General features: G+C 32.5%; 4 protein-coding genes across 5 annotated transcripts; 1 reads left to right on the forward strand and 3 right to left on the reverse strand.

The window, feature by feature from the left end:
- Positions 1-244: 244 nt before the first annotated feature.
- LOC135801690 (ATP-dependent RNA helicase abstrakt-like) lies at positions 245-3,776 on the forward strand. 2 transcript variants are annotated; one of them, XM_065315187.1, is made up of 8 exons: positions 245-383; positions 452-834; positions 1,922-2,131; positions 2,232-2,685; positions 2,747-2,878; positions 2,937-3,105; positions 3,170-3,502; positions 3,561-3,776. In XM_065315187.1, the coding sequence occupies exons 1-8, from the start codon at positions 357-359 to the stop codon at positions 3,695-3,697; spliced, it is 1,845 nt and encodes a 614-aa protein (XP_065171259.1). In that variant the 5' UTR covers positions 245-356; the 3' UTR covers positions 3,698-3,776. The 2 variants fall into 2 exon arrangements, with proteins under 2 accessions (XP_065171259.1, XP_065171258.1); XM_065315186.1 differs by lacking the exons at positions 245-383; positions 452-834 and adding exons at positions 1,248-1,409; positions 1,478-1,860.
- Positions 3,711-6,549, reverse strand: LOC135801691 (transmembrane protein 59-like). The gene is made up of 3 exons (XM_065315188.1): positions 6,035-6,549; positions 5,703-5,808; positions 3,711-5,637 (listed from the first exon to the last, which is right to left on the reverse strand). Exons 1-3 carry the CDS (start codon positions 6,197-6,199, stop codon positions 4,994-4,996), a joined length of 915 nt encoding a protein of 304 aa, XP_065171260.1. The 5' UTR covers positions 6,200-6,549; the 3' UTR covers positions 3,711-4,993.
- A 581-nt stretch (positions 6,550-7,130) lies between these two features.
- LOC135801711 (CAP-Gly domain-containing linker protein 1-like) lies at positions 7,131-13,794 on the reverse strand. Its single transcript, XM_065315212.1, is given in 11 exon segments — positions 7,131-7,308; positions 7,370-7,551; positions 7,618-7,814; positions 7,931-10,162; positions 10,165-10,472; positions 10,540-10,750; positions 10,943-10,963; positions 11,037-11,201; positions 11,258-11,398; positions 13,282-13,338; positions 13,762-13,794. Coding segments are annotated over 11 exon segments (3,594 nt in total). The 3' UTR covers positions 7,131-7,261.
- A 905-nt stretch (positions 13,795-14,699) lies between these two features.
- LOC135801712 (uncharacterized) lies at positions 14,700-22,223 on the reverse strand. The gene is made up of 6 exons (XM_065315214.1): positions 21,744-22,223; positions 16,631-16,696; positions 16,322-16,471; positions 16,097-16,195; positions 15,498-15,650; positions 14,700-14,764 (listed from the first exon to the last, which is right to left on the reverse strand). The coding sequence occupies exons 1-6, from the start codon at positions 21,796-21,798 to the stop codon at positions 14,700-14,702; spliced, it is 588 nt and encodes a 195-aa protein (XP_065171286.1). The 5' UTR covers positions 21,799-22,223.
- Positions 22,224-26,455: the final 4,232 nt, after the last annotated feature.

The raw sequence follows: 26,455 nt of genomic DNA on the forward strand, positions 1-26,455 counted from the left end.
TCAAAATCGATGATTTTAAATAACGCGCACATACAAGGTGCAAACACAAGGCAAAACATTCATTCAAAGAATAAAATAAAATAGAATACAAAATTAAGAAATGTAAACTTATACATGAAATATTGTTAATAATAAATTCTTATTACATTCATCGGATTATTAATCAAAGTTATTTAATAAATTGAATTATTGATTATTATACACTTCGTAATCCTTTGTATATACCTCCAGTGTCACTTAATTTGTAAATATAAACATAACCAACAAAAGAATCGATAGGAATCGTCGGAGTTTATAAACAAAACAACAAAATAAAAACTAGTTAACAACAAAAAGATTACTTGGTAGTAAATAAAATGACATCAAATCAACCTCCAGTTAAGGTAAGAACATCAAACATTTAATTAAATAAAGATATATTTTAAACATATAATTTGTTTATTAATTTTAGCGTTATCGCAAAACGGATAAATCAGAATCCGAAGAAGACGATTATGTTCCTTATGTACCAGTAAAAGAGCGCAAAAAGCAACAATTAAAGAAACTCGGTCGATTAGGGCAATTAAAAGATGAACAGAAGAAAACCAAATCCTCGAGTGAAAACGACACAAATGATGAGGATGAGGAAGAAATCTGGGGCAGGAAGAACAATATTTCTTTGTTAGATCAACACACAGAACTGAAAAAACTTGCAGAAGCTAAAAAAGTTAGCGCAGTCGAGCGACAACTGAAAAAAGAAGAAGAAATCCTTGAAAGTGTTGCGGAAAAGAAGGCTTTGATGGGTGTTAGTGAATTGGCCAAGGGTATTCAGTATAATAATCCTATCAAAACAAGGTATGACATAGAAATTTCTATTTTTCTTTGTAATATTAATTGTATTTATTTATATTAACAGTTGGACAGCTCCCGGTTATATCCTAGCAATGCCTGAATCACGACACGATGCAGTTCGACGTGATTTGCGAATATTAGTTGAAGGCGAGAACATTCCAGCACCGGTATAACCCAACTTTTTGTTTTCAGCTGTCAAAATCGATGATTTTAAATAACGCGCACATACAAGGTGCAAACACAAGGCAAAACATTCATTCAAAGAATAAAATAAAATATAATACAAAATTAAGAAATGTAAACTTATACATGAAATATTGTTAATAATAAATTCTTATTACATTCATCGGATTATAAATCAAAGTTATTTAATAAATTAAATTATTGATTATTATACACTTCGTAATCCTTTGTATATACCTCCAGTGTCACTTAATTTGTAAATATAAACATAACCAACAAAAGAATCGATAGGAATCGTCGGAGTTTATAAGCAAAACAACAAAATAAAAACTAGTTAACAACAAAAATATTACTTGGTAGTAAATAAAATGACATCAAATCAACCTCCAGTTAAGGTAAGAACAACAAACATTTAATTAAATAAAGATATATTTTAAACATACAATTTGTTTATTAATTTTAGCGTTATCGCAAAACGGATAAATCAGAATCCGAAGAAGACGATTATGTTCCTTATGTACCAGTAAAAGAGCGCAAAAAGCAGCAATTAAAGAAACTCGGTCGATTAGGGCAATTAAAAGATGAACAAAAGAAAACAAAATCCTCGAGTGAAAATGACACAAATGATGAGGATGAGGAAGAAATCTGGGGCAGAAAGAACAATATTTCTTTGCTAGATCAACACACAGAGCTGAAAAAGCTTGCAGAAGCTAAAAAAGTTAGCGCAGTCGAGCGACAACTGAAGAAAGAAGAAGAAATCCTTGAAAGTGTTGCTGAAAAGAAGGCTTTGATGGGTGTTAGTGAATTGGCCAAGGGTATTCAGTATAATAATCCTATCAAAACAAGGTATGACATAGAAATTTCTATTTTTCTTTGAATAATTAATTGTATTTATTTATATTAACAGTTGGACAGCTCCAGGTTATATCCTAGCAATGCCTGAATCACGACACGATGCAGTTCGACGTGATTTGCGAATATTAGTTGAAGGCGAGAACATTCCAGCACCATTGAAGTCGTTCAGAGAGATGAAATTACACAAAGGCATTCTGGCAGCGTTAGAAAACCGAAAAATTCGTAAACCTACACCGATTCAAGTCCAAGGCATTCCTACTGTGTAAGTTTAATAAATATTAACCTATATTTCAAGCTTTTTAACCTATAAAGTCACTTCTTAACATAACCAAACTTAATCATCTATTTTCTTGTTATTTTAGATTACAAGGACGTGATTTAATCGGCATTGCATTCACTGGAAGTGGTAAAACAATGGTATTCGTCCTGCCACTAATAATGTTCTGTTTGGAACAAGAAGTTAAAATGCCCTTCATTCGAAACGAAGGCCCATACGGCCTAATCATCTGTCCATCAAGAGAATTAGCCAAACAAACCTACGATATCATTCTTGAATTTTGCGCGTCTGTCAAAAAATTCAACATGCCCGAAATCCGCACGTCTTTAGCAATCGGCGGAGTACCTGTGTCTGAATGTGTTGAAGTAATTCAGAAAGGTGTACACATTCTAGTCGCAACACCAGGCAGATTGATGGACATGTTGGAGAAGAAAACCGTGCGGCTAGGTGTTTGTCGATATTTGTGCATGGACGAAGCTGACAGGATGATTGACTTGGGTTTTGAGGAGGATGTCAGGACTATCTTTTCATATTTTAATGTAAGTACACTTTTTTGTTATGGATATCTTTATGATAATAATATTTAAAATGTTTGTTTAGGGCCAAAGACAAACATTATTGTTCTCAGCGACAATGCCGAAGAAAATTCAGAATTTCGCGCGTTCAGCTTTAGTAAAACCGATAACCATCAATGTTGGGCGGGCTGGTGCTGCATCTCTGAATGTTATGCAGGTTTGACAACAAAAAAACATTAATTTTAAAGAAAATAATAACTATTTATCATCTTTAGGAAGTGGAATATGTTAAACAAGAAGCTAAAGTCGTGTATCTCCTTGAATGTTTGCAAAAAACTCCACCACCAGTGTTAATATTCGCGGAAAAGAAGCAAGACGTCGATGCAATTCATGAATATTTACTTTTAAAAGGCGTGGAAGCTGTGGCCATCCATGGTGGAAAAGGTAAGTAATTTTAAATCCCCACATGCATTAAAATTAAAATTACTTAAAATGTTTATGTTTACAGATCAAGAAGAACGCTCCCGATCAGTTGAAGCATTCCGCAAGAAACAAAAAGATGTACTGGTTGCCACAGACGTCGCATCCAAAGGTTTAGATTTTCCTGACGTACAACACGTTATAAACTACGACATGCCTGACGATGTAGAAAATTACGTGCATCGCATTGGTCGTACGGGTCGATCTGGTAAACAAGGTGTTGCGACAACATTCATAAATAAATCTAACGATGAATCAGTTCTCCTTGACTTAAAACATCTACTAATAGAAGCGAAACAAAAAGTACCGCAATTCTTAGCGGAATTATGTTCTGACAATGAGAAATATCTCAATCTTGGAGGTAAGATGAAAATTATTTCAAAAAATTTAATTTTACTAATAATTACGTTACTTTATAGATGATAAAGGCTGCGCGTATTGCGGTGGTCTCGGTCACAGAATCACCGACTGTCCGAAACTGGAAGCCATTCAAAACAAACAAGCATCCAACATTGGCCGAAGAGATTATCTTGCGAACACTGCGGCTGATTATTAATACGAATTAATAATTGAATATAACAATGTAATTATCTTCAGATTGTAATTTTACAATAATAATACATTTGTTTCATGTATATGTAGGTACAATATTTTATAAAATATAGTTATTTATAATTATCATACAGAAACAAAGTGTAAATGCTTGTGTTCATCGACACACTCAAAACTAAACTACCCTTTTTTTAAATAATTCTCTATTATTGGGTTTGTTTATTATTGCAAAGCATATGTAACAAAATCGTCGTAACAATTTGCACGAATAACGAGGTGACTTGTTTGCTTTTGGTTTAAATTCGACGTAAATTCGTTATGTTTTAGGTTTACATTTAAGTGGTTTGTGTGTTCATTCATCATTGCTTCCAAACATCACATCATGGAGAGCGAGATTTACATTCGAGTGGGGTAGAAACATGTATAATTACTCGTATTGTGTCACATGTAGTAAGGATTAGCAAAGATAATATCTAAACTGTTTCAGATGGATCTCCAGTGCGATATAAATGTAAATAAAGTTATTTTTTGTTGATTTTTATGAAAATAACACATAATTATATAAAAAAACTTTAAAAAAATATTATTTCTAAAAATAGTATTTAACCTTAAAAACGTCACCATTTTGTATACTTCCATTAAATTTAAAGCAAATAAAATATTCTGGAGTCCACCTTTCAACTGCAATCTCAAATTATCACCGAGACACCAAATTGTTTCTATGTTAAAGCCCCAAAACAGAATATTGTGCGGTTAAACATTTATACTGTGACATAAAACACTATCAGAAGTCGAATTCTTATAATTTAATGTAAAATTAGTTATTTAAAGATAAGAGTATACACAGATTTTGCTTTTTTTGTTTGTTTCTTAATTTGTTAGTATTATTGGTTAGTCCAATATTATGTGTGACTAGTGGGTAAGTATTTTATCAAGTAGACATCTTATAAATAGGAAATCACACAGAAAATGCTTCGTTTCTTTAGTTTTCATGCTTTTCTTCATGTCTTAAATGTTAGGTTAGTAAATTTTGTTGAAATTTTATAAATTGTAGGACGTTACAATATAAAATATAATCACAATGACGTTCATTATCATTCGAGTCATATGAAACGGGGTTTTCTCTTAGATATATTAAACATTTTACACCCAATTACTTGTTAAAAAAAATGATAAAATTCATTTTCTTTGGTTAATTTTGAGATCCATTTCGAAATTAATTACTGACCAAATTTGCTTTGATTGTTTTAATATATGTAATTAAATCACTTACCTTTAGTCTCAAATTCTTCAAATTTCTTTAGACTTTTTCATTCTCTATGGTGTATTTTGGTGGAGCTGTCGGCGGTGTCGAGAACAGTACATCCTGTCGGCCATCTTGTGCCTCATTGTCATGTTTCTGTTCATCTAATTCCAGCAATGGAACCTTCGCCGGTAAAGGCTCCGCTTCCTTTTCTTTCTCTTCACCTTGATCATCCTCATCATCTCCAATCAATAAGTCATCACTGATAACCTTCTTTTCGCTCGATATACTTAAATATAACGCTACCAAGATGGCCGAAATGATGGCTGACACGAGTATCCACTTCGGAATACCGGAGTTTCTCGATGCGCAATCCAGCCAATCACCGCTCGGAGGCGGATTCATAGGTTTAGTCAACTCTTCGAAGAGAGTTTCGATCGGTAACGTACGATACATACTCTCGGGTATTTTGTAATCGCGCTGACCATCGACGTAATGCAACTCGCGCGGTGCGTAATTCTCAATGAACCAAGTCATTTCCAGCTCGTCAAGTTCCGGCTGCGGATTGTCGAGATTCTTCGTGTCTTGTTCGATGTACACGATGACAGCTTCCAACTCACTCTGCTTTTTACGCAACATATTTTTGCAGCCTTTTCGACACGCTGTGTTCAGGTCAAGTTGAGAGTATGCATCAACACAAGCTGCACAAAGAAGCAATTCATATAACACAAACTAAGAAAACATAATCCTATTTTACACTGCTTACATGAATAACATTCATCTTTGCTATTATTCAAATTGCGATCGTCTCTGAGATAAATAATATTGAATATGCGGCAACCTCGTTGACACGCTGACATTGCCAATGGATCCTAAAAATATAAATGAAATTTTTAAACAACATTTAGAAGTGTTACTTTCATTTATTGATTATGTATCACATTTCATAATTAACTATGAAAGAATTTTGTTGATAATGTTATTGTATCATAAGTTATGTATGGAAAAAATCAATATTTTATTATTTTCTAGTGTTATCAACAAATTATTTGCTTAGAAAATGATCAAATTTGATGTGGAATCAATATAAATACTTACATCAGGTAATAAAAAGAAAATATCAACGCACACAGCCTGACATTGCTCCATATCATTCCCACTGGAATTTATTTCATTATTATCGAGATTCTTGTGGTCATTGTTAACGGCGTTCTGTGCTAATGTACAGCCGACGAGAGCAACAATAACAACCAGCGCAAACATTTTTTACTTATTTTTTAATACTATATCTGCGTTATCGTCTCCTGTGAGTATGATTTTGATGAAATATAACTAGACGTTCGTCTGTTTCGTATCACGCCAACACTGATTGTTTATTCGCTGCGTCGATGTTGTTCGATTACAAATGAATCTCTGGAAACGGTCGCTTGATAATACACTAGTAAATCGGTTATACACGCATTGTGTTTGCACTGTAATAGCCTGGACCGATAAAGCAGACGAGGCGAATCACCGTGATCAGAGTGCATCCAATGTCACAATCAGCCGATCGCGAGTTGTTTCGCTGGTTGTAGCGCCCGTTGTGGCCGTTTTGAGTGGTGGCGAGTTGCATTTGTTTGCGATGCGCGCGCACTGTGCGCACCATTACTCGTGTAGCAGAGCGCTTAAAAATCAATAATTAAATGATTTAAATTGATTAGGATTCGGATTACAGATTACTGTTGCTGTAATACTAGGCGTATAGTATGCAAAAATCATGATTGCGCATTCGCGTGCGCTGTTATATTAAAATTAATGAGATTATTATACGTTTTCGGGTGATAGTGTTACACGTGTTGCAAACACCCTCAATCTTTACATTAATAAACAAGCAAAAACAGGAATTTTAATACTATTAATAAGCGTAAAGTATATGTATATCAAAGTGGGCAATACATAAAGCTATTATTTTAAGTTTTACGTTGTTTTTTGTGTAATTTAAAGTAAATTTTGAAAGGTGCAAAGGTTTTTGAGCTTACATCTGCGTTTTAACGCGAAAAACAGCATAAAAACGTTTTGTTTTCATTAAAAATAACGTAAAGGTTAGTTTAATTTCATTTAAAATGCGCAATTCTCTCTTCTCTTCCAATGTCGGTATAGTAGGAATGAAATTATAAAGGATCTGTTTCTTAGTTTAAGATAAATGCAATCTCCATTTACGATTTAATAAAAATGTATTTCACAACTCCGCAAAACCGGAGCGTTCGGGCAATAAGTTAATAATATAAGAATAACAATAACAAATAATGTATAATTCGTTATAAATTGAACTAATCTGCATTGCTGTTAATATGTCTCGTCCTCTGTGCAGTCATCCGTCGCATGACCAAATGCTACAAGTAAAACAATAAGAATTAATCCAAATACAGAATAATATAAGTCACAATGACGAACCTTCACAGATTTCGCAATAAGGCCTCGGTGGTGGTATCTCCTTTTTCTTGCCATCAGGTGGAGGAGGTGCAGGCATATCATCATCTGCTTGCGTCGGACAATCTTCGGTTTCGTGCAGATCGAATTCTTCACAAATATCGCAATACATACGCGGTGTGACAGTTTTATCAATTAAACCAATCCTGCATTAAAAAAATACATTAAAAACTATAAAATGACGGAATTATATTTAAAATGTGATATCTTACAATTTTAATTCATCTGCAGCTGCAGGACTATATCCACTCTCAAGAATTTCAATGCGTGCCTTTTGCTCTTCGTTTTTCTTCTGCATATCCGCGATGATTGAATGCAGAAACTCAACCTGTGTCTCCGCCTCCAGTTTCTCCTCCAGCAGCTGCTTGTAATCATTCGAATTCGATTTGCCCGTGTTATTGTTGTTGATCTTGTGTTAATCCAACAAAAAGACACAACAAGCAGAAAAAAAAAACATGCAAATTAATATCGAAAACATAACCTATATTAAAGCATAACCTTCAAACTAATAAAATGAAATCTTACCGTTTCATCGGAAATCTTTACGGTGGTAACCTTTCTCTCTGCTTCCAATCTAGCCTTTAACACCTCCTGCTGCATCAATAACATCTCATTTTGATGATGTTTGATTTTATCGTTGGCAGCTTGTAGACTTTCATTACTTGTGTTGATCATTTGCTCCAACTGCTGGAGTTTATCTTTATTATCGTTGATAACTTGTACTGGCAATTTTGTAACCAAATCCACTAATATTTCCGAGCCTTTTATATCCTGACTCGCCAATAATTGCTGTTTGTGTTCATCAGTAACCTTTAATACTGTAAACAACTTCAAACAGAGATTAAACCTGTCTGTTAACTGTTTCATCTCGCCTATATTAATGGTTTCAGCGTCAACCATCTTGCCTAACTTTTCTCGCAATTCATTATTTAATACTTCGGTTTCACTCATCGACTTTTGCATAATTTGCATCTCATTTTTCAATTTATTAATCTCATCCTCTTTGGTTGCACTAATTTCCACATCATTCTGTAGTTTTTGACACTCCTGAATCTTAATCTCTAATTGATTTTGTAGCTGTAATTCATTGGTTTTGGACGTTTCTAACTGTGCGCTTATAGATTCAAGCGTTTTGTTAACTTCAATCAGTTTTGTGTCAAGTGCGGTGATTTTGTTGTTCTTTTCAAGAATAACAGTTTCTCCTTTGTGCGCTTCCTGTAGTTCGTGATCCTTCTCAGTTATCTTGGCGGTCATTTCGTGCATTCTTTCATTCAACTTGAGAATCTCTGCCTGGGCGTTTTCTAATTGTTGTTTGGTATTTTCAACGTCCAAACGTAACTCTTCCGAGTGTTTCTTAACTTCAAGATGATTCTTGAGCATTGTTTCAATCTCTAAATCTTTTTCGGTTGCATTCGCGTCCTTTTGACTGTTCTGCTTTTCAATTTCTTCAATATTTGCAAGTAGTTCTTGAATAGTTACATCTTTTTCGGTAACAGATGCATTTAATACATCAATTTGTTCTTGGAAGGAGGCCTTCATCTTGGTAACTAAATCATCGTTATCTGTAGCGCGTTGTTGTACATCTTTATGTGCCAATTGAAGCTGTTCATTTGCACTTTGCACACTTTCGTTTAAAGCGGCAATTTCTTTAAGAGCTTCTTCAAGTTTAACTTGCAATTCTTGAGTGTGTTTGGTGCTTTCTTCAAATTTAGATTCTAAATTAGATTTGATTTGAACTTCATTTCCTAATTCTTGTTTGAGTTTCTCAAGCGCTGCGTCTTTATCAGCGACATCTAGCTTAACAGCTTTTAACTCATCCCTAACCTCACTTAAAGTTTTATTCAAACTGTCTTGAGATTTACCAGAGGCATTATTCAATTCTTCAATTGTTTGCTTTAAAGCTGCATTCATTTGCTCAAGATCCCCCTTCTCAATTTTCGATTTTTCTTCCATATTTGTGAAGTTAATCTTCACTTCCTGTAGTGAATGCTCTAACTCCTTTATTTTTGCTTCAAATTGATTCTTATTGCTTTCTAATTCTGTTTGTTTCGCCTGCAATTCTTTGTTTAAGATCTCTAGTTTAGAACTTTCCTCGCCACTAGCACCCAATAATTGTTGAATCTCTGCTTCCATCTTGTTTTTATTGACAAGCGCCTCCGCCATTTTCTCCTCGAGTTGTGCAACACATCTTTGTGAATCTCCAAGCTGCAACTCCAACTGCGAGTCTTTATTCTTCAACTGTTCCAGATTTTTCAACTCAAGATTCAATCTCTCTTGAACCTGCGCAAACTCAGTCTTTTCTTTCTCTAATTTCTGGCAAGTTTTAGCTAATTCTTCTTCGGAATTTTCATATTTTGATTGCAATTCTTTAAATAGATCAATCTTTGATGTTAATTCACTCTTCAACGCGTTCATTTGCTCCGTCATTTCGTTTATTTTCATATTTGATGTCTCTAACTCTTTCCTGGAATCTTCTACTTTCTGTTCCACCTCTGTTTTCAATTGATTTATAGTTCCATTTGATTGTTCAAGCATCTCCTTTAACTTTTCCACTTCAATCATGGATTTTTCTTCTTCCATATTAACATTTTCTGTTTCACGAATCTGACTCTCTAAAGCAGCTTGTGTTTGTGCCAAAGCTTCTTCTAGTTTCTTCATATCATCCGTTTGCGTTTTACTAGTCTCATGCTGATTCTCCAATTCTAAAACCTTAGCACTCATCTCCATTTTGATTTTATCTAATTCTTTCTTCATCGTTTGCTCAACAACTCCAGCTTCATATTTGTATTTTTCATGCTCTTTCTGAACATTTTCAAGTGAATTTTCACTTCTTCAAAGTTAATAGCTAATAATTTCAATTCATCATTTTTGGCGTTAATATCGTTGGTATATTTGGCACGCAGTTCCTCAATCTCTTGATTTTGTTTAAATGTCTCCACTTCATGTTCGGAATTTAACCGAACCAACTGTTTATTCAAATCATCCATCTGCTTAGCAGACAATTCTTGGTGTTGCTTCAACGTTGTATTCGCTTCTTCAACTTGGGATTGCAAAGTTTGAACCAATTCTGTATAAATTTAAAGTTAAGTGAATATTGGGTTGCCTATAGCCAATTTTCAAACCAAGTTTCATACCTATAGATTTTGTTTCTTCACTTTCCAAACTAGAGCGCTTCTCAATCGCATGCTCCAACTCAACTTTGGCAGCTTCATTTGCTTCTTTCAAGGTGTTGATAGTTTCATTCGCCTGGGATAATTTTCCAGCATCAACTTCAAGCTCAGACCGAAGTAGTGATAGTTGTAAATTCAACTCGGCGATTTTGGCCACATGTTCTTCATTTGTACTCTAAAAATTACCAGAAATTAATTAAAACAATCGAATTATATCAAAAATTAAACAAATAACAAATCACACATAGAAGAAAATGTTGTAAAACCGAAATTTTTACATCAAAAAGTTATAAACACAAAAAATGAAAAGAAAAACAACCAAAAAAGACACCAATGAAAAACACACAATTGAAAACTCTGTTCTTACGTTTTGTGCATTGATACGGTGCTGTAATAATAAATAATAGTGTCAAATGTATAAATAATGATGCCTGCTGAGTTTGATAACAATTATTGTTTACCTCTGCATCGGATTTAATAATAGCAGCTTCTTCAAACTTAAATTGCCAATCCTCATTCTTGCCACGCTCTTCATCCAGCTGACCCAACAATTCCTTCTTCTCATTCTCGAACTCAGTCAATTTGAATACGTATTCTTTTAGTTTACGATCGCAGTCAAGTCGATACTGAAAAATACCACACAAAAGTGTAATATAAATAATTTTGAATGCTGTTTTCTCACATTTTCAAATTCTTTCTGTATCGATACGTATCGCTGCTCGGCCTCGTCGGCCAAACTTGCCGCCTTTGTGATTTCCGCGCGCTCCAGATCACGCTCCTTGAGCAGCTGCTCGATGTGCTGCTGTTTTTCTTTGAGCACGTCCTATATTCAACGAGAAGGTAATTATTACAATGTAAAACACATTAGAATGTAACACTAAATTAAAATAACAGATAATCTAGTTCTAGTTGAACTTGAAAAGTGTTGTAAAAGTTGAAACATTTGCCTGCAATTCCAAATAATTGATTTAATTGCGCGTTGATTACGTGCGGGAATGTGACATACATTTGTTTACATTATAGGTGGATACAGGTGTAAACTATGAACATGTTTGTATAGTTTAATAGGGAGATAAATGGTCATTGTCTGCCAAATTTGGACATTCAAGGTCAATAAGCGCAGCAAAAGTTAATAAAATGATAAAAACTGCAGGTATTATAATTATGAAGGTAGTAATATTTATTTGTATTGTTTTATCTTTCATTGTTTCTCCTTGAACTTTCAAAAATTATTTAATTTTGTGATTTTTTAAAAATTTTATGGTTTTATTTGATCTTTGAATAGTAAAAATGTTTTTATTGATTGTATTCTATAGTTACTGATGAAATTTATTAATTATGGAAGAAATTATTTATCGGAATTGTTTAATTTTGTAGATATAATAAATCTTTTGAATGTGTGAAACTTGGATTCATTTGACTCTAAATTCAAACAAAAACAACAAATGACACGTATTTTTCACTAAGAAAGGTTTATCCTCTTTAAAATTTGCTTTTCAACCATTGTTTATTTAAATCTCTGTGATTTTAAATAGATGTGTTACATCTCCGCAAAATCAGCAGACATAAAACAGAATTCCAACCGAAATGCAGTTTAAAGTTGTCAGTTTTTGTGGCTGTATATCTCTATACATTAAAATAGTAAAACATTGATTAAACAACCATTAAAAAGGAAATTTAATGGAGAATAAATATAGCAAAGCACAAAATACGACCGCGTTGTTGATTTCGTGTAACTATCAAAATAAAACAAGTCTACAATTGAAATTATTGATAAAAGCAAATATAAAATTCATTATAACTCAAAAACTAAAAGAAATAAAAAAGTTATTTTTGTGTTCAAGTGTAGATATTAATAAAAACTATCAATTTACGTAAATACCAACTCAAAATAAATAATTTTTAATCAATAAATTAAATTAAAGCATAAAATATTTGACCTATATAAAGTTCAATGTAATTTTCTACTTAAAAAAAGCAGAAGCAAATTTCATCAGATAATTTATTCCATTCTTTTAATTACTTTGAATAAATTTATGAAAACATTTTATAACGGCGCTTCCAATTTACCTTTATTATTATAAGTTGGTATTATGCGCGCTGCCTACATGAAATTAGCATAAATAAAACCGACTGGAAGCTGTCAGTGTTGGCGTGCACTCAAGGAGACCAATTTCAAGAAGCAAACAATCAAAACAACAACAACAAAAACAAAGCACTACCAGAGAAAATGAATAAAACAATACAAAATAAAATAAAATAAGGAAGCAATAAAATCATAATAATAATAACAGCAATACACACAACAAATAATTAAATAAATTATCAAAATAAATGTAATTCTTTTACAACAGCAGTAGTAGTGGTAATAGCAATGCAATTTACAAAAAATTCCAAACTTAAAACATAAACTAAACAAAAAATAACACTAACAATCATTTGTTAATAAATTAACTTATTCTAAGTTAAATATTAATAATAATTTTATGTAGATACAAGTATAAAATTAGGTACAGTACTTCTTTTGTGTTTTGTTTTAATAATATTTTGACTACAATTCTGTTTGCAGCAAAGCAGGTGCAAATGTTTCAACTTAATTTCTTTTCTTTTGTCAAAAAAAAAACAACTAAAATGCAATTAACGCGCAGTAGCAGTAGTCGTCGTGAGACGTCGTGTGTTCTCGAGAAATTAGTACGAATAGGTTACCTGCAGGGCGGTCCTGACGGCAGCGGGGTGGAGTTGATTTAGGAGGCGTTTATGCTCCTATGCATTTATGAAACCAAAACAAGCGTAAAACACACCACACACACTTCAATCAAAATCTCATAAACACGTATTAAACAAAAACAAACAAAAATAAACCCACAAATTAATCAATTAAAACATTAAAACATTAATTTTTCAACACACAACAGAAAAACATGATAACCACAGATATTAATAATTAATAATTAGTTTTTAAATGTTTATTTGTAGGTTTTGGGTTGTTAAGTTGTTGTTTTTGTTATATAAATCAACAACCATAACCAACCTTTGGTGTTACAACGATCACGCCCATAGTCTTAATACCCTTCGAGTGCAGCCGCGATACAGACGCAGAGGCGGACGCAAGCGACGATGTCAGCAGGACATAAGCGACCTTCGAGTTGAACGACGCATACCGTCGAGTGCAATAAACGCAGTTACCGGCCTGCGATTGGACGGTATGAGCGACTCCATTTTAGTCACGTATAAATAGACCAAAATTCGGCCGACAGCCAGTGCAAAATATCTACAAACAAATCACTAACAAACATCATACGCATAAATATTTCATTATTATACCTTTCACCGCCACTGAACCATCATTTTTACCCCTGTTCATCCAATTCAACACCACACCATTCTCCATTGGCAAAAAAGTAGTGAAACCCATGTATCTCTCAACGTGCCCACTTTGGGATCCTTGCCAGACGGATAATCACCCCTAATACCTACTTTGAAATCCACATGTGCAGAAGCCAAGCCAGGCGTTTGAAATACCTGACAAATATTTATTGATTAACCTAAAATATATTTTGAGGTTATATAAAACCTACTTAAAGTTGATTTTGTGCTCATTGTGGGGAAATCTGTGTTTTACGCAGCATGCCATTGGTAGGGGAGGGCTAGCACAGTATGAATTTCCGCCTCCGCAACGAACCGGCCCTAGGTATCTAGTGAGGCGTGTGAGAGACGACTGCAAACACGCCCTCGTTTCCCTGCCTCTCGCATTGAAAAGTATCTGATGCCGCCCAGAGCTCATCACAGTTTTTAATGATTGGCTGGTTCAGAACCATACCAGCCCACTGCTCGGAGCAAACTTCTGCTTCGCCAATATATGCAATCTGGCCGGGTTTCAGTCCCGCCCACAAACACACGCCATCTCAATGATGAAACTGTTTGTGTCTTCGGTTAACCGTGTTGTTATTCAATAAATTTAATATTTTAATATTTATATATATAAAAAAAACATATTTTATTTCCTAGAAAAACAAAACATAAAAACACGCCAAATATGATTTTTTATAAATAAATAGTGAAAAATGTAATTTTGATTTTTGTGATTTTGACTATACCTGAATATCTGCTGAGACCGGCCTCGCTTAGCCGGCGCGCGGATGTAAGTCCCAAAGGGCGTCCATTGAGGATGAAAAGCCCGTGCTACCCACTCAAACAACAGAAAGCAAAACTAGTCAATCAGCCAAACACACACAGAAAATAAAAAACAGAAAGACACCACAATGCACACAAGATGCAATAAATGATAAAAAGTGAAAAATTTGTTGTGAATAGGTGAATGTGTACCTAGCACGATGCAGTCAACGTAAAACTAATTTGTCGCGCAACTCAACGCAGTTCTTGTTCTTAGTCATTATCCGTCGACTGGACGCTGATGAGCGAGACAAAACGTCATGCAAATATCCGCAAACTTCGAATGTCGCGCGCATTAGTAACACGAGAGCAATTTCACGTGTAAGGAGCATAAATATGAAATGCGAAAATCATCGATAGGAATGATAATATACTTAAAATTATTTCATAATAATAAATATTAGAGTAATTTAAATAAAAAATAATTTTTAAAGTAAAATATTATGAAAGTTATTGTTACACCCTGTATAATAGTATGCCAGCAATTCATGTAAACATTGTCAACAAATCGAAGTTACTTCCAACACCGCATATGTTTGAATTTATTATGTCAAGGTGCGCCACCAAGCATTTTCGATGTCGATGTCGTTGCGCCATTTTATTTTACGATATACGAGTATTAGCAAGACTGGGGAATTCGGGTGTTCATTTTAGATATTTACAACTTATTCAAAAGTTAATCTTTACTTAACTTTACTTAACATTACTTATTTTATGTTTTAAGTCAGTTTTTGATTATTTTGACTTACGAGACGTGCGTCGTAAAGATGGAGAGCGCTCACGTGATCTCTCCCTGGAGTTGGAGCGTTCGCGTGAAAAGCCCTTGGGGGGTTTGCTGTAGCTGCTGTAACTGCTACTCGTGTAATCCTTGAAAGGATCGTCCTTGAAATAATCTGGACTATCTACGCATCGGGGAACAGAGCGCAGAGAGAACAAACACAATTATTTCCTGATGTATTCAGATAGTGATTAAGCGTATTACTGAAATGGTTTTGTTTGTTTATGTTGTTGTGGCATGTATTGTATTAAAATTCTAGAAGTTGCAGCGAGTGGACAGAGTTGTATGTACAGAATTTTATATGTCAGGGGGTAATAAAAATGTAATTCATTATTTGCAAAATTTGAAAAAAATAAAATTAAATTATTTGCAAAAAAAAATTTTTTACTTCGAAAGCAATTTTTATAGGTTAAATATTTTTTTGCTATTTTTTTTATTGAAAGCCAATTTAAAGCAAATAAAATTTCCCTAAAATTTAAACTGAAAAGCTTTGAACAAATCAAGAAAATGGGATTTTAAAGCTTCCTAACCATGTTCAACGCATGATTTTTATTTTCATTTTCCACTTACGATCCCTGCGTAAACTAGAACGCCTCGGCGGATAGCTGATAATCGGATTGCCGAAAAAGTCTACATCTTCAAAGAGGTCCCGAATAAAACATGTCCGATCTAATACAATGCAATTACAAGTGTAGAAATGTAAAAAAAACTAAATATCATGTAAGTGTAAACGTGTTTTCATTCTATCTTTTAATTTTATCTTTTTTTTTTTTTGTTGAACAACAAAACACTTACTTTCAAATGGCGATTTGTAATTCTTAAAAGTATTGTACGCATTGTCAAAGGACGAGTTGAACGTCTTCAGCGTTTTCGGCAGCGTGGACGAGTAATTGTGCAGGCGATTTCCAAAGAAATCCTCTTCGAATTCGTCCATTTCGATTAGATCTATTATGATCCATACACAGAAGTGCGAAAGGTGTGATTTATTCAGAGAGACACATGCAAAACAAATGTTGTGGAGACCAACAAAGCACCAATTATTTCACAAATTTCAAAAAGAAACATATATTTGGAAATTTAAAAAAATGAAATGCTGTACTGTACCTGAGAGTTTATATCGGTTGAGATCGTCGGATGCGCGGCGTACATAATCGTAGGAAGAGGACATTTCTGCATGCAATTTAAATAGCTCATAATATAGGCAACCAAACAAACATTTTTTAAAAATTCATAACAAATTTAACTTAAATAAGCATTTAAATAGCATTTTACTGTCTAGACGTTGAAATAAATCATTATCGATCAAATATAAGCAACCAAACAAACATTTTTTTTTAATTCCTATCAAATTTAACTACAATAATCATTTAAATAGCATTTTATTGTCCAGACTTTGAAATAATTAAGCATCAATCAAATGATTCATAAATAATATAGATATTAATGCAATGATTGAATTTATATTTGTTGTTTGCGTTTGACATTCAAACCTTGTCCGCGTCCGCTCTCCGGCCAGCATCCACATCACGTCACAATATTTCCACTCTGCGTGGGTGGACTTCACAAACACGCACACAGATATAAACAAATATCATCCTAATCCCACGTGGGCGTGCAGTATAATGCAAAACCATCACGCCAAGCAAATATCACAAGCAAAATACTTGTACTCGTACACGTTTATTGAATGCAAACAATAAAATATAAAATGTAAACTTTATGCTGTATGATTTTATCGAGTTAAGTTTTCAATAATAATACTCATCGGTCAAGGTTTCATTTACAGAAGATCAATATTTATTAATTAATTAACTTTTGGTTTTTTATTTCAATGCTAATGTCAAGTTAAAAGCAATTTGTGATTTCAACTGGGCGTACGACTAATTTGCACAACTTTCTTTCGCCATATTTGCATCGGGAGAAATTTAAAATTAAATTTATTCAAACTGTTTCATTTCCTAAATAAAATAATACTAACCTATTTTTATTTATTTTTTTTATTAAATCCCAAAAATGTAAAAATACGTAGGTGTTAATGATGTTAATGAAATTTCGCATATTTACATCTTCAATTCAATTCGCACCTGAGGACTTTCCAAAACTCCTTGAGAGCAGTATGTTTATTTATTGCACTGCGCATTCAATTAACACAAGTGAACAATATTTATTTTTGCATGCAAGTCATAATTTCGCGATGTGAATTTTAAATCTATAATATAAAAATGAATCGCAAAATCTGTTGGTATGCGCATAACTCAACAACGGCTAGACCTATTTGGCCAATTCTTTTTTTAAAATGTTTGTTAAAGTCCAAGGATGGTTTTTACGACGAGAAAAATTCGAATAATTGCCGGGAAAACCCTAAAGACAGCCCTTTTCAATAGGATAAAAGTTGGCATTGAGATTCAATCGTAGTTATAGTTAAATAGTTGAATCCGAGATGGCGTGCTGAAGTGCATTATTAGCAATTCTTTATATAATTAATTTCTTTAAAATAAAATTGCGATAGAACCGAATTGTAACAGATTTTGCATAAATAAATAAAAATTTATTTTTATTAAAAACTACGCAACGATCAATTTATTATAGTTTATTATATTTATTATTATTGTAAACACATAACCTATAATCATCAATGTCATGAGTTCACTTCGTGTAGTCGTACGGTGCCGCCCAAGTGTGATGTCATGCGTTCTATTTATTCGTTTATTAAATTAACTTTATAATAAAACCGAATGCATAAATTACATTTCGATCTGTCTCGATAATTGTGACTACAAATTGAGTCATTTTTCATTCAGCGTCTTTTGTTTCTGTATCATATCGTTTTTCCAAACTAGTGTTTCCTTGACACGATAATCTGCATACTTCCACAATCAATCGCTGGAAGATAGAAGGTCTGAATGTCTGAAAATGGCGTCCGCAACTTTCCACACGTCCCGAGCACTCAATCAAGCATTAAGATGCCTTTTAGAGCAATCTTTCTTTAATTTTTTTGTGTTTATTAATTAATTAATATGTCGTCGAGTTGTTCGAGCACATGTTTTCGCTATATATGCGCATAAGTTTTGCTCAGGCTCAGACAAATACGGTACACAAAAAATACCCCCAGCTGTGTGTGTTGCCAATTGCGAAACACGTTTATCGACGAGATGTTATTAATTAATATTGTATTCAAGATGTGTGCTTCAAGTGAGGATGGTGAAAATTTGGCGACAGGTTTTTTCGCAATTGTGTCCATGACACACATCAATCAATCATAAATCGAAAATAAAAATCATCAATTAACAAAATTCAGAAATTTTAAAAAATAATATTGCGTACATTTTACTAACATATGATTATTTTAGAAAATAAAAACTTTGGTTGAGTTCTATTAGTGTATAAAGTTGTACTTTGACGCGCTAGTGCATAAATATACTTTTAAAACGTTTTTATATAACAAAAATTCTCATAAAAGAGTTTTATATGGCAAATAATGATCGACCATGGTACCATTTGTGCTAAAACAATACACATTTGCAAAATTTGTAAATTAGCGTGTCTAAAATGGCAATTTTACGCACTAAATATACAATATAACAACGTATCTTCATATTGACTTAATTTCCACAATTGAATTATAAGAGAAGGTCAATGTCAAAGTTATTTTTGAAGAAATAAGAATTAAAAATAAGTATTTTCAGCATAAAAGCTTACGAAAACAAGAATAAAAAATAAAATTCAAACACCATATTAAATTATTTTTAGCTCTATTTCAAATAAACTAATAATTAATTCAATTTATACTCCATTCATGTTTGTATGTTTCAATTTTGGTCGTTGACAATTTGACAGCCCACACAAACACGATTTAAATTCGACAGGTGCGTGTTTGTGTTTCTTGAATGAGAAGTGTCACTCTGTGTCATTCTCAACTCAGTTCTCAATTCAGTTGAATTTTAAAATTATAATTGAAAACATTCGCGAACGTGTCTTATAAAAAATAGGTCATTATAACATTTCAAACATTATGCATTCCGAAAGGTGTAGCGCAGAGTAATTTCAATGACTTTACTTTGAACGAATCAGCAAAACCAGTCTAAACTAAATCGAAACAACTGCGTGTATTTTAAATTCAAAATTCAAACAATTCTGGGAATGTCCACGCATTATAAAAATAAAAAATAAAAATATAGTCACTCATTTCGAGTTCTCATGAAGTAACATTGTGTTAACATTGAAAATTGAAACTTAACACGTTTAACATTGAAATAAAAGATTAAAATAAAATAAATTCAAGATAATTAAATAATAAATTTCTACTAAATACCTACGTAATTAATTACATTTCTTCGTGGAATTGTTATGCAAATAAATCATTTTCTAGCAAATCTACGCCGTGAAAAATGTAAAACGTGTCCGGCTAATTGTGCTATAATTTATAACATCATCGACGCTTGGAAACACAACCAATCAACTTCTCAACTTGTATTTTGTGTCATTCGAGTGTTATGCAAATCAAATAGAGACGCAAAAAACAAGCGGTTCTAGAGGGACGGACGATCTGACATGATTTATCGGTTGAATTTCATAAACGGATAGAAAAGTATAAAAATAAGACAAAATACGTATAATGCCGATAGCAACACAACCTTCGCATGCAGAAACGAAATTTTGTAATAATAATAAATTTAGATTAATGGCTGATGGGCGGGCAGCGGTCATTTTAAATTTATCTCGGCGTTAATGAGTTGAAATTTTAAATAAATTAATAAAAAGCGTAAATAAATCAAAAATTAAGTAAAAAAATAACTTTTCAAGAAATAAATATTTTATTAGTAAAATTATATGTTCGATACTTATACTGCAACTCAAAGCATTGGCCAACCTAAAGATTTTTGTGATTTTCGATTTATTGCATTTGTTTTTATCGCGAATAACAAAATAACTACAAATATCAGAAGAGCGTGCAACAACATAGAAGACATAACACAATGGTGCAAAAGACGCAAAATCGAGTGGAACGAACACATAGGAAGAACAAAATAACTACAAATATCAAAAAATACATAAACTAAAGAAAAAAATTCATTTTTAAAAGTTTTACGGTTCTTTCTCTTCATTATCCTGTATAATTGTCCTCTACAATACCTGACGTATGTATAAATGTGTTGTGTAGGTAATTACTGGAAAATCTAACACATTTAACCTTCGTTCGCTAATAATTCTTACGTAACCCAAGCGATGTGTGTGTATTTACCCGCAAACGCATTTAATTCAAATTCAAATCCACACGCCGCCTTCAACAATCAACAATACAAAAACTACATTACGAAAATTATCAGCTACCAAAGTGTGTTATTAACGCGGCGCCATATTTAACTCAATCGAAAACAATAAACCTACCATTTTAAACATTTGTTTACCTCCAGTGAATGTTCCATTCGCATAAACATTTTAACATCACAATAAATCACGTCCGCTCACACTGCATCGGCGCATTTTCATAATTTCAACGCAAATATAATGCGAAACATGTGATAAACATGTAAGAATTTGCGTGCGCGCCGACCTAGGAGACATAAAACTTCAATTATATCGGCATGTTGTAAGTTGTAAGTTGCACACGCAAACGCACAGTGTGTGCGTAATTGAATTTACTCGTATGTTATTAACATCGGCGCCAGGCGGTATTGCACAATTGCGAAATTGAATTAAACAAAGGGAATGCCCGCTGGAATATGTTAATGATAATATATATCCTCGTAATTATCAAAACTCACTAATTTCAGATGTGTGCAATGAATAGAAAATACAAATATAATTCAATTGTTTTGTTTTGTTTCTTGGTCAATTACGAATGATTGCCTAATCTTTAATGTCCTGAAACCATTCCAGTGTGTGTATGTTTGTGTGTAATCAAACAATGAGGAGTAAAATTGAAACTAATGATTCGACACTAATTGAGGCTACATATACGTAGATAATTACGGTGAATTACTGTGAAGCCAACAATAGGCGTGTTCTAATTGTTTTAGAATCATTTTTAAATCGTATATTTTATGTAATCAGCTATTATTTATCAAATTTAATATTAATTTAGTGTTTTTTATGCTTAAAACTAATAATTTTAAAATTAATTTATTGTCTAGGCAGTAAAAATGCTATTTAAATGCAAAATTTAATAAAATTTAATTTTTAAACCCGAAAAAATTAATTTAAAAATATTACTCACCGTGATGGTAACTCATATTTGCTTTGTCTAAATCCGCAAACGAAACAGACGGCATAGAAACTCAAAAATAATAACTTGATGCAAAAATAATCCTTTTATTAATCCTGGTGTTGATTTTTTTTCTTCAATTAAAAAATAATTTAATTTATTTTTCTTTGAATTTTGATTCTTGCTCACATTATTATCACGTGCAAAATTAAATTGTGTTATAATAAAAATGATGAAAATATAATAAATAAATTTTGCACGATGTTGCACGTTTTGCAGCCGCGACACTTTTGAATGGCGTGCGCGCAGAGTAGTGGTTAATGTACCCGGTTACCCGCAGCCAAAGGCAAATAATCCATTAGGTGCCATTACCAATACTGAATACGACCCACCCGTCTTAAAACACACATCCAACAACATTGTTACATCTATATCTATATCCAACCCATTCAAGTGTGCTTTAAATCGCATTCAATTTAATTAATGTGACTCTAGGCATGAGTATGTGAGAGGTAACGAAGTGGAAGGGGATTTAATATAAGATTCGAGATTCAAACATTGGAATAAATCGAGAATCGCAATGAAATTAAATGAATGGTTGTGGAGTAGGTAAATATTGAGTAGGATTGCTTACGGTTTAGTTTGAATGCGATTTTTTTCGAGTTTCGGTTTAGATTTGAAATTAGCATGTCTGAATCATCGTTTTTGTTTAAATTACGGTTAAATTTCAATGTTGAGATTTGTTTGGTGTAGGTAATATTATATTGTTTGTTTAACTCTATTCAGTAAAACAAAAACAATTACTATATCTTTTGTAGCTTAAAAGATATAATGAATTTTACAACTTAAAAATTATTGCCGTTAATAATTTCAAAATTAATGTCGTTTGAACATTTATAGTTCAATCCGCAAATGACGTCATCGCAAATAATAGCTTATTTTATGTGCACGGTGCTATAAACCAGTAGATATTACCGTTATATTACCTCGTTTGTCCCACTCGTAGGAAAACCGCACGTGCAAAAATTACACGATCAATTTGAGGTTAGCGAAAGTTTTTAGAAGTTTTATAGTTCATAATGTGGGTTATTAATCACAGCGTTGTGGGTTATTTGTTTATATTGCCGCGGAAATACGGAATAAAATATCATTTAATGTATAAATCGAATACTGTACTTTATTAATCTAAGATTTTATCATCATTTTTACTGCAAATATCATTAATTAATTAAAAATTTCATTTGAAAGTCTCAAATTAAAAAGTATGATGCAATATCTCTATATCTATAAAATATATAGGTATAATCGGAGGCCTAATTAAAAAATGCATTGATTTTGAAAATTCGTTTAATATCAAAATTGAATTAAGTTTAGTAAATGGTAAGTTTAAGATGATCTTTTTGAAAAAAATTACGAAAATTCCCGGAAAACTAATAAGTGAATAACGTATAGTATTTAAGTCGAGTAAAATATGAGTATTATTTGATTTATATATAAACTAGCTTCTGCCCGCGACTTTGTCCCAATAGTATTTAATAAAAATGTAATTCGTTTTTACTCTCTTCTTCTAGACATGGTATGTGTCAATTCTATCAATAAGATTCGCAATTTTATTTTAAAGAAATTAATTATATAAGGAATTGCTAATAATTCACTTTAGCGCGCCATCTCTGATTCAACTATTTAACTATAACTATGATTGAATCTCAATGCCAACTTTTATCCTATAGAAAAGGACTGTCTTTAGGGTTTTCCCGGCAATTATTCGATTTTTTCTCGCCATAAAAACCATCCTTGGACTTTAACGAACATTAAAAAAAAGAATTGGCCAAATTGGTCTTCGCGTTGTTGAATTATGCGCTTACCAACATATTTTGCAATTCATTTTTATATTACGGATTTAAATATTTTTTCCAATCCAATTTATACAATTAAAAAATCTTTTTTTCAAATTCTTTATTTGAAATTCATTCATTCTCATTCGATTATTCATTCATAATAGCGATATAATTAATACCAATCTAATTTCGTATAATATTTATTCAAGATGTTAATCTACAACGCGATATCTTTAGACATATGTAATTAATATTCATCGCCAGTTAACCGGGCACCCAGGCGAAACGGCTATTATAGCAAACAAATAGTGCTACTTTAGCAATACCTACCAGCACATACCAATCATACCTTCATAAAAGAATACATAGTTAGTAATAAATGAACTTGAACTCGCCGCGCGACGTAATATTCGTCAAAATCACGTAACTCCACACACACACACATTCACAACCAGCCTGCTTTTGTTTATGGACGAATCGTGGGTGCGTCCACAATCTCCACCCCCGACTTTTCGAAATAATGCGGAATTGGAATACATTAACGAAATCTGAATCCGACATGTGCCGTTCGAGAAAAACAACAAAAACACAAATTAATGCCACAGGCAAATATAAAACATATTCGTATAATGTAGTTTTGATGCGGGCGGGAAATTATCACATTCAAATGTTACAATATACAAATTCCCAGCGAATTAAAATCCAATTAGAATATTTGTTGTGACGATGACTAATGCAATGCATTGAATTGCACGTGGAATTGCGATGTAGCATTTCATCATGACGATGGATGCAAATTAAGATTATTGCTAATAAGTAAATAAATAAACAAGCAGACAGCGTGGCAAATAAATAAAGTTTATAAATGCCGGAAATGCTACTCGTTTCGGCAATCATCCGTAATTTATTGTGGATTAAATTAATATTGCTAGTAAATAAACAAATAAATAAAATGTTTAACATATGGAGGTATAAAGATATTATGAATGTTATTATGAATGTCAAACTCGTAAATTTGATCTAATCTCGAGTTGACTGGTGTGTGATTTTGTATTTATAATTTGCATAATATTATGATAGATTTTATCTTGGAATTAAATCCGGAGTGATGTAGAATTTAAGTTGTGGGTGACAAAATTTAACATAAAAATATACTACTTGAAAAGTATTAAGAATTAATTTAAAATTGGGCAAAATATGAAAGATAAGAATAGTAGAGTGTTTACTAATCCAGGAATTCTAAGAAAAATGATAAACAATTTAGTCATAGGGTTAAATGTGTAGAAAAGTAAAAAACGTAGAATAAAACGTGGTTTGACGTAAAAATTATCAAAATTACATATAATCTATAATAAAAAAATGAATCGCAAAATCTGTTGGTAAGCGCATAACTCATCAATGCCTAAACCAATTTGGCCAATTCTTTTTTTGAAATGTTTGTTAAAGTCGAAGAGTGGTTTTAATAACGAGAAAAAATCGAATAATTTCCGAGAAAACCCTAAAGACAGCCCTTTTCTATAGAATAAAAGTTGGCATTGAGATTCAATCATAGTTATAGTTAAATAGTTGAATCCGAGATGGCGCGCTGAAGTGCATTATTAGCAATTCTTTATATAATTAATTTCTTTCAAATAAAATTGAGAATCTTATTGATAGAATTGACACATACCTACTATGTCTTGAACAAGAGAATAAAAACGAATTACATTTTTATTCATCACTACCGGAACGAAGTCGCGGCCTAAAGCTAGTTATGAAATAAAACAGAACCAGATAAAGTTAATCAACTGTATTTCATGGCTAGGCAGTGAAATACAATTTCAAAGTCAATTTTCAAATTTTAATAAAAAGTTCTTTTTGTTTCAATGAGTTTTTGAAAAAAAAATTATTTGTTGTCTAGAAAATTCAAATCCCAACAAAAAATTTTAAATTTCCATGCTAATTTCTTCAAAAAATAAGCTGAAAATATTTTTTTCTACTGGAAATTGATGCTAAGTTAATACACCTACACATTTTCTACAAATCAACCGATAAAAACAAATTCCTCACAAATTCCTACACGCAATATATATTTTTGATGTATTTCTTTTAAATTGAATTAAATGTTGATGGCATTCGCGTGCGTCTACGAGAATTAATCGAATTAAACACGTAAATATCCTGAACGCCCACGCGTGATGTGTGGTCTCAGATCTCATCAAAAACTCATTCGCAAAACCCGTAAAACACAGTATTTTTCTTGACATTCACACTTACGCAAAACTCTTAATTTGCGCTGCGCGTGTAGCCATTAAAACGAAAACTGCGCGCAGAAAATTAACTACAAACATTCACAGATCAGCACAGATCAATGGTTAAATCGCTGTAAAATGCAAATTTTAATTATTCCAACACCATACTACACTACTACGTAAACAATAGATACAATAGATTTTAGCGTGGAACATTAAAAACTAAACGGTTGAATAATAGGCACTCGTTGAAACAAGAAGGAAGAGTTTAGTTACGTTCGATTACGTTTGATTGCGTAATGTAAAAGATGAAGTAATTCGCACCGCCAAAACGTAAACCTCAAACTATTAATTATAAACGTATTCGTTTGATGACTAACCTGTCTAATAACAATAGAATTTGTGTAAAATATAAATTAAATTTGCGTTAAAATAGAAACAGATTTAATTCATAATATTACTTGATTTGTAGTTAAAATTTTAGTTGTATTTCACTATAGAATATATTTTAAACTAAAATAATTTTCAAAAAGTGAAATTTATAAATGAAATGTTACCAATATTCGATGAGTGTAGATATGACTCATCATAAACAAACGAAGGCCCCTTCGTATATTGGGGACCGAGAGTAAGGTTTGTGGTGAGTGCGCACATC

Source organism: Atheta coriaria, unplaced genomic scaffold (assembly GCF_025399875.1).
Source record: "Atheta coriaria isolate IRGN ID8LTWV9N9 unplaced genomic scaffold, Caltech_Dcor_3.1 hic_scaffold_12_pilon, whole genome shotgun sequence".
In the NCBI taxonomy this organism is placed as follows: domain Eukaryota; kingdom Metazoa; phylum Arthropoda; class Insecta; order Coleoptera; family Staphylinidae; genus Dalotia; species Dalotia coriaria.